This window comes from Scophthalmus maximus, chromosome 2 (assembly GCF_022379125.1).
Source record: "Scophthalmus maximus strain ysfricsl-2021 chromosome 2, ASM2237912v1, whole genome shotgun sequence".
NCBI classification, from domain to species: Eukaryota; Metazoa; Chordata; class Actinopteri; order Pleuronectiformes; family Scophthalmidae; genus Scophthalmus; species Scophthalmus maximus.
In genome coordinates this window covers 29,155,052-29,166,582 of record NC_061516.1, presented here as the reverse complement: position 1 = coordinate 29,166,582, position 11,531 = coordinate 29,155,052, and the positions used below count along the sequence as shown (strand labels likewise).

The following is an 11,531-nucleotide window of genomic DNA, read 5'->3' as shown; positions in this document are numbered from 1 at the left end:
TATATGTCTCTCATCCAATTCCTTATTCGTCTTCCCTTTGTTCTCTTAAAAAGCACAAATCATAGACCTGCCCCTTTCAAATAATAACTGTTAGTTATTACAGGCCACAAGCTAGAACCTAGTGGTTGCTAATCAGATTAGCTAAGAGACAAGATTATCCTCAAGGCAGATGGGGAACTGAGACAGACTTCAAGATTGAGTCCTGGAAGAAGGAATTATGCACACTGCTGTTCACTCGCAGGTATGCATGCACACAAACACGCAATCACTGCAAGATAACTGAACACTGGTGTTAATTGCTGAATGAATTTCAACCAGGAAACATGTCAATAAAGGCAGAGCTAAGAAAGCCTGGGAAAGAAGAAGGAAGGAAGGGATGAAGAGGGATTAAAACTGATATCCTCCCTACACAGGGCGGAGACGCACACATGTAGAAAGCCTCCAGATTACAATGGACAACAGGATGAAGCAGCAACACTTCACACTTCTTTACTAGAGGTAAACTACTTTGGATGGCCAGCAAACAAGGGTAAGTAAAATATTAATTATTGTAGTTTTTTAGTGTTGGTGTGTCCCTAACCCATACTGTAGGAGTGAAAATCAAAATGTCCCACTGTCCAACCAGAATGAATCCTTCTGTTAATCACAGCCTAAATGTATATCAATGTAGGCCTTGAAACAGCTGATTATTAGCTGAAGATGTTATTAAATTTTATAGTAAAGCTAAAATTGTTGGGGTTGACATGTTTTCCTTGCTTGTACAAAATAAGACAAAGTGTGTGAGATATAATTGTATGCCATTTTGAGAGCTAAGTTTGAAAGCTCATCTCAGGGTGTGTGTGTGTAATTGAAAGCATTTCTTCCAGCACCACAGTGAAATAGATGATGAAAAATCATCCAAAAAAAAGTCACCATAAATCCAAAAACTAGGAAAGGAATGTTATTTTAAGGCTCCACGATTACCAAAACGTAATGCGTAAATTTGGTTTCTACGCTGTGCTTCCCTAACAATCTTCACCTCACACATTTTCATCCACATTCCAGTTTCACCTGAATGGAGGCCCGTGAACCAACGGTTGATATCAATTTGACCAATTTCCTGCTGTGACATGTCGACGACGGAAGCTTTCTGATTGGATGGAAGAGGTGTGATGTCATCTGTCATGGACGAGACAGCCGGGGATCTCCCAGTCAGAGATGTGGGACTGATGAGGGGTGGGCTCATGCCAACTGTCCCAGGTTTGTGTGTCAGGGTCTGTGCATGTGTGTTGTCTCAAATCATTAGAACATTTTAATATTCATCAGCACATGTAATGCAGAAGTTTTAGCAGAGTGAAACAGAGCCAATCATCTACTACATCTCTACATCCTCATCAAAGGTCGAGTGTTTTCTTACTGTAACTACAATTAGCTTTAGCTTTAAGGTTAAGATTAGGAATTGACATTAATGGTGAAAGTGGAGGTAAAGATTGGGGGGGTTCATTATTGTAAGTCTTTGTGATTTTTGCAACAGAGGTGCATTAGTTTACATTTGTAAATACAAGTTTTGGAGATGTCACCTTCCTGGCATTTCCCCCAGATACTCTTCGTGACGTGAAGCCATGGAAGAAGCATCATGTCATGAAGACAAAAGGTAAAAACCATGTTACAAAACTCCTCCTTTCAGATTTCAGCTCAGACTGTAGACGTTCCATAGAAGGAATAACAAAACACTGTTCCTAGTAAAATAGTTATTGTGTTGGGATCAATCACAAATAGAAAGAAAGGGCTATTCTTTATTTTTGGCTGCTCTCTCACTCTCTCTCTCTCTCTCTCTCTCTCTCTCTCTCTCTGTCTCTCTCTCTCCATCAGATCCTCAGCGCCTGTTCCGGTTTCCCAGAGAGCACCTTGAGGACCTGTGTCTGCGACTGCAGGAGGAGAACAGTCTGCTGAGGCAACACACACGAACACAGGAGCAGAGACTACGCAGGTAACACCCATTAATACAGAAACATCGGTGCACACCATGATGAATTAGTCCAGATATCTGGGCCAAGGAGGACAAATCCAGGGCTTCCCGTCATGATTGCAGCACTGGAATGTGTAATTTCTCCTCCTTGTCCCAGGGTGTCCACGAGACTAATGCGTCTTCGTCAGGCCCGTCCTGGGTCGGCTGGTGTGAAGGAGAGGGACATGGAGGACACCATACAGGAGCTGGAAGCGCATGTGGCGATGCTGGAGAGCCAGAAAGGGGTGCTACAGAACAAACTCAGCCTGGCCAAGCAGCACATCATGGACCTGGGGGGACGCACACCTTACAAGTTCAGCAAAGGTGTGTGTGCTGTGGGAAAAAAAATTAGGCCCAATGAATAGAGGCCAGGGTGACTATTGCTTTCTCTTCTATCTCTGACCTTCCTCCCCTCTCTTCTTCTTCTTTTCTTTTTGACAGGTAAAAGTATGGAAGTGGAGGGCGCAGTCAGGAGGGCAGCCCAGACAGCCCCTGCCCGATATGGCCCCATGATGGAAGACAACAGGGCAGAGATGGAGAGATTGTAAGTGTCTCGTGAGTAATGTATTGAATGACCAAAACAGAAATGCAAAAAAACTAATTCTGGAGGCACCATTTCTCAATATGACACTGATCTCTTCTACAACTAATTCTTAAAGAGACATTCTCTGCTCAGGTCTGTGAGTAAATATCTGCCAATGGATTGTTAAAATAACTAATAATAACTAATTTCAGAGAGTGATGGGCCTCAGACTGTTTTACTTCTGATCACACAAAAAATCACAAGAACAACCAATGATGCCTCCGCGTTGACCTCACCACCTCTCCCATCCAGCAGGTCCAGTGTGACAGAGCAGGTGAAGGTGGCAGAGCTGGAGCTCACTGCCCAGACCCTCAGAGACACACTGAGAGACAAAGAGAAGGAGATGGAGGGAACCGTTAAAGAGATGAGGAAGCAGCAGGCCGACAGACACAGGTTGCTACAGCAGAGATACTACTGCCAGTACCACTATACTATTCACCACTACTATTAATGTTACCGTTGCTGCTTTTCTTTCTGCACCTTCTCTACGCAACGAATGCGTTGTTGTGATCTTTCCAGCCGTAGCCGTTGTTATTGCAGCAACCGCTACAACGTCTTGTACAACCAACGTTGCGAATAAAATGTCACATTTTGGTCGTAACATGTTGTTTTCCTGTCAGAATAACTATCAGAGAGAATGTGGATCTGATTCGTCTACAAAATCAGCTTTCAAACAAGAGCACCACCCTGAGAGTTACGCAGGAGAAGTTCAACGACTTGCAAGAAGTAAGGTGGCCTTCCTGTCTGCCTTCTAGTCCGTACATTAGTCGTTTATTCTTCTTAATCTGTTGCTATTTATTAGTCCATAAAAGATAAACAGTTTTCTTTCTTTCTTTCTTTCTTTCTTTCTTTTAGGCATATGAGAATCAGCTAGAGGAGGTAAAAACCTTGGCACAAATTAATATTTTACTACACAAGTAAGGACTCGTAGATTGGTTACTGGTCATCTTTATTTTTGAGTGTGTGATGTTTTCACCCCAGAGTCAGAGGTCGCTGAAGGAAAGCCAGGGAGCTCTGCTGGAGAAAGTTGAGGAGCTCACTGAACAGCTGAAGCAGGAGAAACAGAGCGCGCTGGCACTGCAGGGACAACTTACCACTGCTGCCCTGTCTCTGCAGGGCCTGGACAAGGTACTGCGATGTGTATCTGCATGTATAGCCAATTAAGAGGCATGGAGAGATAAGAGCACAGATGAAAGAGATGGGCAGAGGTTTCATTCTAAAAGACAAGAGATCATGTAATATTCTTTTTCTTTCAGCTACAGGAGAGGATATCAGACCTGGAGGGGGAGAGGGACACAATAAAAGAAAACTACGACACTCTCCTAGAGAGGTAAGGGTTCAAGTTTTCTATCAAATCAATCCCTAAGATAAGGAAGATACCTTTGTATTTTGGCAGATTGAGATGAACATGCATGCGTGCATAAGACGACCATTTGGTTTGGTCTAACTGTCATGAATCATTGTCTCCATCTTAAAATGACATCATCAAATCAATATTTAAAAAGGGCAATATTAACAATATAGACCACAACACACTACATGCTGTTAAGATGTTTTTTTATAAACATGCCTCTTCTCTTTCCTAGTACTTTATCTGCCCAAAGCAACCCCGACGGCCATGTGGAAAAACGTAGCAAATTGGACCGGAATAGTGAGGACGTGGGGCAAAGCATCTGCAGGCTGGACATCCAGAGACTGGAAGAAATACTGCAAGCGGAGAGGGAGGAGAGAGACAGACTGGAGCGGGAGAAAGAGAAACTGAGACAAGAGAAGGAGATATTAGAAGAGCAAAGAGACCGAGAAAGAGGTCGGGGTCTCAGCATGGTGACGCGACTTCTGCTGCAGTTTGATCAAACAAACCAATTTGTCTTCTTGACAAAGAGGAAATAAATTCCCAACAGAGAAGTTTAGGACAACAAATACATGTACAATCACATTTATTCACCTTTGTATCCTGTGTCGTTTCCTGTAGGGTTTTCGGGGGTGACGCGAGACGAACGGGAGCATCTAGAACAGGAGGTTCTCCAGTACAGAGAGCAAGTCTCTGCTCTGCAGGACAGACTGGACTCTGTCACTAAGGTCAGAGAACTGAATAATAAACTCCTGAATAGATGTTCCACACATCAGCCTCTGATCTTCTCTGTGTTATCTTGCATTTGGCACGTATCCTGACACTGTTCATCCTCTCTTGTGCCTCTCTTTCAGGAGTTTGACATGAGTGCTGAGGATCTCAGTGAAACTCTTTTGCAGATCAAGGTTTGTTCTCTCTCTTTGTCCTCACTGTTTTAAATCACTGAATAATCTGCTTTTACATATTTTGCCACGGTCTCCTTCCACTCACAGGCATTTAGGATGCAGCAGGAGAGCAGGGAGGGTCTGAGTTTCCTCTGTGCCGACGGGAAGGTGGAGGATATGCCCCGTGAGCTGGTAAACATCCAGGCAACACATGCAGAGACTGTGCTGGAGTTACAGAAAACCAGAAACCTTCTACTGGTGGAGCACCAGATCAGTAAAGACCTGAAGGTAGAGTCTAAATATATATATAGTCAGCAAGAAGGTATTCTTCCAGATGCTAACAAGCACTTTCTCTTTTTTTTTTTCTTCCCTATTTCATCCCGAAGGAAGAGTTGAAAACAGTCGGTCAGAAGATTGAGAGAGAGAGGGAGGAGAGCAGGAAGAGGATGGCAGAGAAAGACAAGCTTTTATCCAAAAGAGCTCTTCAGATCAACACTTTGCAAGGTATGGACAACAGCAATAACAAAGACAAGATCACCCTATATCTTAAAAAAATTCTGTTATTTTACTGTTATGTTATCGATATGCAGGAAGTTTTTAATTCACAGTTTGATTAGAAAACACAACTAGGTAGTTAGCATTAGTGGGAGAAAAAAATGCACCCTCAAGAATATTTTTGTATTTGTGCTCAAAAGCCCAGTTGAAAGAGCTGGCATACAGCCCCAGGAACTACAATCGGACTATACCAGTACAGTACACCTGGCCAGCTGGAGATCAGGAGGTGGTACAGCTCATTGAAGACGACATGTGTTTTTCTCAGCTAAGGGGCGGGGAGTCGCTGCTGGAGATCCACCTCAAGGTGAAAACTCAGACCTTGTACCTGAACTAGATAGTTTTAATCCAGAATAATTCCGCTCAGGTCTCCCAGGATGCTGATATCTGTTTGTTTTTTTTGCACCTCCAGGCTGCAACATTCACCCCAGCAGGGCTTCGGGTTATGGGCAGGATCAGTGCAGGGGTGGACAGTGGTGAGGACATTGTGACTTTCTGCACCTACAGCCTGTTGGACTTTGAGGTGCATTCCACTCCTCTAGTGTCAGGCTGTCAGCCCAACTACGGCTTCACGTCACGCTATGCTCTAACAGCCCGCGACCTGGGCAGGCTGGGAGGTCAGGGGTCGAGGGTCAGAGTGGAGCTCCACCAAGCCTTAGGAGGGGTTCAGTTTGTGACTCATGGAAGTGGGCAGATGTCTCTCGTGGGCGCCATGGAGAGGAGAGGGGAGCGTATTAATGGGTGTGTCAACGTCACAGGTGAGGAGTTTTGGAAACTTTAACTGTATCACAGAATTTGATGCTTCTTCCCCTGCATACTGTTAACATCTCTTATATGCTGTAATAAGATGATGTAATATAATCTATAACTTACTAACCTACTTATGACCTGTGTTTGTGAATCTTTATTGATTTTAGAAATACAGGCATCCACTCATGTAAAAAAAATGTCTTTCTCTGTCTCTCATCAAGGCCCTGAAGCTGAAATTGTTGGTGTTGTGGATTTCTGGGTGCGCCTGTTCCCTGCTGCAGAGCCCATGGACACTGTCTCAGCCAAACCAGCTGAAAGGAGGACAGCAGCATGGAGGAGTCCTGTGCACATCTCTCATGGCTGGCAAGACAGCGGTTGTGAAGTAAGACAGAGACAACAAGTTCTAAATCTCAAACGGTATCTTGCAATACAAATGGTCTCTGTTATACTTTGCCCCAGTTTTTGAAATTTTTTCTTCGCGTACACAGGCCCTGTGTTAATGACATAATGTGTTTATCATGACAGGAGTTACATGACTACGGTGGAGGCATCCCCAATCAGTTGGTGGTTATGTTGGAGCGCTGCGTGGGCCTCGATGCTCGCTGGCCAGGACTACTTCCTGACGCCTACCTGACTTACAGGTTCTACGACCTGCCGCCTCACGTCTCTCAAACAGTCCAGTGCACGGCTGACCCGGTGTTCAATGATACCACCAGCTACCCTCTCGCGGTAACGGCTGATGTGTTGCACTACATGAGGTATAGTGTATATTTTTGGAGTTTAAGTTGCCTTTAATTGCAAAGTCTTGCCCCAAGATGTTACCAATAATTTATGGAATCACTGTTTGGCAAAATACTTAAGAGATTCCACTGCTCCTGTGCCCAGGTCTAGCAGTCTTTGGGTGTATGTGTTTGATGACAGCGATGAACAGATGCCACCAGCTTATCTGGCCAAGACCCCCATCCCACTGCGAACCCTGGCTACAGGCAGGGAGATCAGAGGTGAGGGAGAGAGAAAAATAGAATAGAATAAATACTTACCAGTATATGATTTCATATTCATCTCCATCCCTTACTTGAGTCAACTTATATAAAGGTGAAAGCCAATATTTAGTTTTATGGTCACATGATGTAACTGATCCTTCTTGAAATGAAATCCTCTGCATTTCAGAATAGGCACTTTAAAGAGCCAGAGTAGCTGCTCTCAAATGACTCAACTCAGTTTTTTTGTTCTAATGTTTCTCTCTGCCCTGCCAGGTGACTATGTTCTGAGGGATCCAGCCGGTGGACCTCGGGGCATGGTCAGGGTCATGATAAAATGGAGGTACCCCTTACAGACTCCGGTGGACGACTCGCTGGGTAGACAGGGGAGGCAGGACTCAAAAACAGAAAGCACTGGGAGGGAGGAGAGGAGGAGAGAGGAGGCTGAGGGGCCACAGAAGCCCATAGCAAAGCCCAGAGTGAAGGTAATTCTTAATTCTGCTGTGTCGATGATGGATGTATGATATGTATGAACTGATAATTAGCAATGACAACCTTAATCCCACCCTCTAAAGACAAATGTTTGTAAGAAGTGTTCAGTTTGCTGACATCAGGTCATGGGACAGGTGAGGAAGTCCTCAAATATGAATATGGATTTTTGGGGGCCAATGCCAATATCGATATTAGGGAGTACAAGATTCCTGATACCAATACATCGGCCGATATAAATATTTATTTAAATCTGTCAATGATTCTAAGATGTCGCTATCAAACCTTTATGACAAAGAAATGTAATTGAGGCTTGATATTTTAGTGGAACCATAAACTTTATCATAAAAAAAATAAGAATGACAAATACAACCAAATAAATAGAACTTGAATTAAGAAAATTTAAATACATTTAAAGGCTCATATCGGTTGGCGGAAAATATCGGTCGGGCTCTAAACATATCAGACAATATCGATATGTCTGTGAAAGGCTAATATCAGCCAATATTATCGTCCAACCAATATATCGGTCCGGCTCTAGTTTAAACATACCCTATGGCTGGATGTCTGCTTTTTTTTTTACCTACCAAAGCAGTGCAGAGAGAAACAAAAGCCTTGGTGGGATTTAAGAACCTATAATAGTTGTATATTCACTGCTGAACTGTGTTTTCTGTGAAAATGTGGTTTAATCTTCATTTTCTTATTGGCTCTTTATTCATCTCTTTGCAGCCTCAGCCTCCTCCTGGCAAACAGAAAAGCCCACAGAACATACGACCAGAGCTGAACACCCATGTGAAACCTCTGGACACACGTCAGTCAAAAGACAGAAAGAGATCCACCAGGAGGTCGCCTGACCTTCACCAGAGCTCAACCCATCTGAGACCCGAGCCAAGACTGACCACACCTTCACACGTGGCAGCTCGGACGTATGTTGTTGTTTTTTATTCCATGCCATTTCCTTGTTACCGTCATACTTTTTGGTGTTACGTTCCTAAACAGGAAGACAAACGAGGAAATAAGATCCCCACGCAGCCAACTGTGTTGTTCTTTTCTAGATAAATTAGGATTAAATAATCAGAATTTATTAAAAATCTTTTGAAGCTCTTCAGAGGGAACTTCTCCCAGACAATCGCTGGCCACTCTGTCGAGGGGAAGTTCTGCGAGCGATGCCAGGACTCAGGTAGGAGCTTGCTCACCGTCTCTCAAGGAGCCTTAAAACAACATCTGGTAGAGATGTGCTCCTGGAAAATATATATATGTTGTGAAAGGAGACTCAGGAGTAATTAGAAATTAGGCTACAGCATTTGCAAAACTGGCCGTTGTCTCGTTTCTTCTTCTCAGGACCTCCTCTCTGTGGATCAGCTGTCAGTGGATGAAGAGGAGGGAAGGAGGGAGAGTGGTAAATATTCAAATACACACAACAGACCTCTGATCACCTGCTTTATACATAAAACACATAATATATTAAACCATTTGACCTCAAATCCTTTACTAAATCCGGACATTATTTATACAAATAATGCATGGAAAACATATGAAGCTGTCACACACCGACATGACTTTAATTCTCAGCTCAGCCAGTCGAATTTAAAATGAAATATATCATGTTTTTCTTGTTTTTATTCTTACTACACAGCTGCTGCAGGAGACAGTGAAGCCCCTGATTCCTCAGAGTCAAGTTCCTCACAAAGCACCTTAATCATCATTCCACCTAAACGCAAAATAAGAAAGGTACAACTTTAAAAAATGAATTAACAATGGAGAAAAGAGGGAAAAGTTTGGCTTTCTTTTTATTGTTAGATCTATTATGAGTTTGACTTTTATAACTGGTCAAAATGTATGACATAAATAGATACGTCAATATAAAAAGATATATAAATATATGAGTCAGATGTCTGTTTTTCATTTGCTTCAGTTGAAACACATCAGATTAAACATTGTTATCTCTCCATCAGACACTGCTTTTTTCATAAATATTTTAAATATTCTTATTTTGTTGATGTTCTCTGTAATACGATACCTATTGCTCTACTGTCCGTCTTGGGAGAGGGATCCCTCACCTGTGTCTCTCCTTGAGGTTGCTGCATTGTCCCCCTGTTAGAAGCGTCTTTCTGTAGTTTTTCCTCACTCTCGTAGACGGTTAGGGACAGAGGATGTCGGACCTACAGATTGTTAAGCCCTATAATTGAGATTTCGGAATTATTATAAGCTTAATTTTACCGAGTTTCAGAGAGACAAGCTGAGAGTGGAGATTCTGTCCCTGACGTTTGAACCATCCTCACGCGTGGCACTGGACAAGTCGGTGCAGCGCGTGTATGTGGAATATCGGCTGCTGGGTGTCCCCATGGAGACGACAGAGACGCCCATGTCCCTTCGCAAACCCACAGAGGGGGAGGAGGTTCACTACAACTTTACACGAGGTGAGAGTTGGTGAGCTCTTTAAGTTTTCTTTTCATAGCTCCTTTATCTCAAATCTCTCTCTGGTCTGTCTCAGTGATCTACGTGGATGGTTCACAGTCTGCTCCACTCAGACAGTATCTTTATACCATGCTGGAGGGCACTGACCCCAACCAGGGCAGGTACTGTGGCATCATTTGTGTTTTTTTTGTGTAATTTCACTCGCTCTGTCCTCTTTCTTTATAGATGTGAGTAGAAGCGAATCACAGTATTTAAACAATGATCTGTCACGGCAGGTTACAGTTTACAGTAGTCAGTGAGCCGATGGACGACGATGAGGAGTGTGTGGACGTCGGACATGCATCTCTTGACCTCCAAGAACTGCTGCTCACAGGAAATAATGTTATTGAGCAACAAATTGACAGTAGGTATTATTTGTAGTGTGTGACATGTTGTGTGTGTGTTTTTTTTAGAACAAAAACGCAAAAATCCCACACCCTGTCCCTCACTTGAACTCACATTATTATCAACATTTCACTCCAGCTCTTCACTGGGAAAATTCCACTGCTTTTTTTGTTAATTATTTTTTCATCTTAAACACCTTTTGCTGAGACTTAAAGGCCTAAAAATAACTTTTACTGTAATCATGCAAAAAAGTGAAAGCTATGTTGGGTGAGTTTATTACATGCCATACTAAACTCCACTAAATTGAAATACCAAAATGTTCTCAAGCAATAGTGATTAACCTATGCGACCAGACAGATGACAGCACTTTCACCTATCCATGTCCATTATTTTGCATTCTATGATTATTGTATACTTGATTAGTAATGTAAAGTCATAAGCAGAATGATCTGACTAAGCAAACTGTAAACATAGGTAGAAGCAGTGATTTATGTTTACAGTTTTTACAATGTTGTGTATCATTGCACTACTTCAGATTCAGGCTGTGGCAGATAATGTGTAAAAACACTGAGCTCTGTGTGTCTGTTTCCCCACAGTTGTGAGTATGGATGAAGACAAGGAGGTGATAGGAAATCTGAAAGTGTCTCTAGAAGCAGCAAAAGCTCTGACGGGGATATACCAGGAGTTTCACCAGCAAGATGAGACAAAGGAGGAAGACAAGACAGAAGGAGAAGAAGAGGAGCTGGAGGAGGATGAGAAGGAGAAGAAGGAAGCGGACGAGCAAGAAGAAGTGACAGAAAAAGATCAGATAAAAGTGATCGATTATGACGATGACAGTGACTTTTAATGAGAGTGAAAAGAATGAGATGAACACATGATTGATATAAAGAATTGGTTTTGAAAGGTGGTTGTGGCTGTTCTTTTCAGTTTATTAGTTTATATGATGTCCAGTGCTTTTCATCTTCCAATTCATTCTGTACATTGTTATCATTTATCTCATTGACATTATCCTTCTGAGTATGCTTAGGAAAATGTGTTCCTGCATGGATGGCACTACTTTTTGCACCAAACAGAACAAATAACTCAAAACAGGTTTGTTAAATATTGATCTCCATTCATACAATTTAAATCTTAATCCTAAAATTGAGGGTCA

At 42.6% G+C, this 11,531-nt stretch overlaps 1 protein-coding gene and 1 long non-coding RNA gene across 3 annotated transcripts; one reads left to right on the top strand and one right to left on the bottom strand.

The window, feature by feature from the left end:
* Positions 1 to 145: 145 nt before the first annotated feature.
* Positions 146 to 11,308, top strand: rpgrip1 (RPGR interacting protein 1). 2 transcript variants are annotated; one of them, XM_035625740.2, is made up of 30 exons: positions 146 to 529; positions 1,045 to 1,239; positions 1,580 to 1,633; positions 1,852 to 1,969; positions 2,106 to 2,311; positions 2,429 to 2,531; positions 2,826 to 2,963; positions 3,191 to 3,296; positions 3,426 to 3,449; positions 3,552 to 3,698; positions 3,827 to 3,900; positions 4,157 to 4,377; positions 4,543 to 4,649; positions 4,776 to 4,826; positions 4,914 to 5,093; positions 5,192 to 5,309; positions 5,501 to 5,664; positions 5,770 to 6,115; positions 6,329 to 6,489; positions 6,633 to 6,865; positions 6,993 to 7,108; positions 7,364 to 7,572; positions 8,306 to 8,502; positions 8,678 to 8,756; positions 8,918 to 8,975; positions 9,213 to 9,307; positions 9,807 to 9,996; positions 10,071 to 10,155; positions 10,270 to 10,397; positions 10,975 to 11,308. In XM_035625740.2, the coding sequence occupies exons 2-30, from the start codon at positions 1,152 to 1,154 to the stop codon at positions 11,223 to 11,225; spliced, it is 4,047 nt and encodes a 1,348-aa protein (XP_035481633.2). In that variant the 5' UTR covers positions 146 to 529; positions 1,045 to 1,151; the 3' UTR covers positions 11,226 to 11,308. The 2 variants fall into 2 exon arrangements, with proteins under 2 accessions (XP_035481633.2, XP_047185760.1); XM_047329804.1 differs by having other exon boundaries at positions 2,823 to 2,963; positions 10,975 to 11,307.
* Positions 8,770 to 9,758, bottom strand: LOC124849754. Its single transcript, XR_007030277.1, has 3 exons — positions 9,637 to 9,758; positions 9,206 to 9,287; positions 8,770 to 8,938 (listed from the first exon to the last, which is right to left on the bottom strand). It is a non-coding gene; the product is annotated as an uncharacterized LOC124849754 (long non-coding RNA).
* Positions 11,309 to 11,531: the final 223 nt, after the last annotated feature.

What these genes read in the sequence shown, in the direction of transcription:
- rpgrip1 (XM_047329804.1), top strand. Translation starts at nt 1,152, where the DNA reads ATGTCATCTGTCATGGACGAGACAGCCGGGGATCTCCCAGTCAGAGAT. An exon ending in ACCTTACAAGTTCAGCAAAG is followed by an intron (nt 2,312 to 2,428) that starts GTGTGTGTGCTG and finishes TCTTTTTGACAG; the next exon opens with GTAAAAGTATGGAAGTGGAG. An exon ending in TATTGAGCAACAAATTGACA is followed by an intron (nt 10,398 to 10,974) that starts GTAGGTATTATT and finishes GTTTCCCCACAG; the next exon opens with TTGTGAGTATGGATGAAGAC.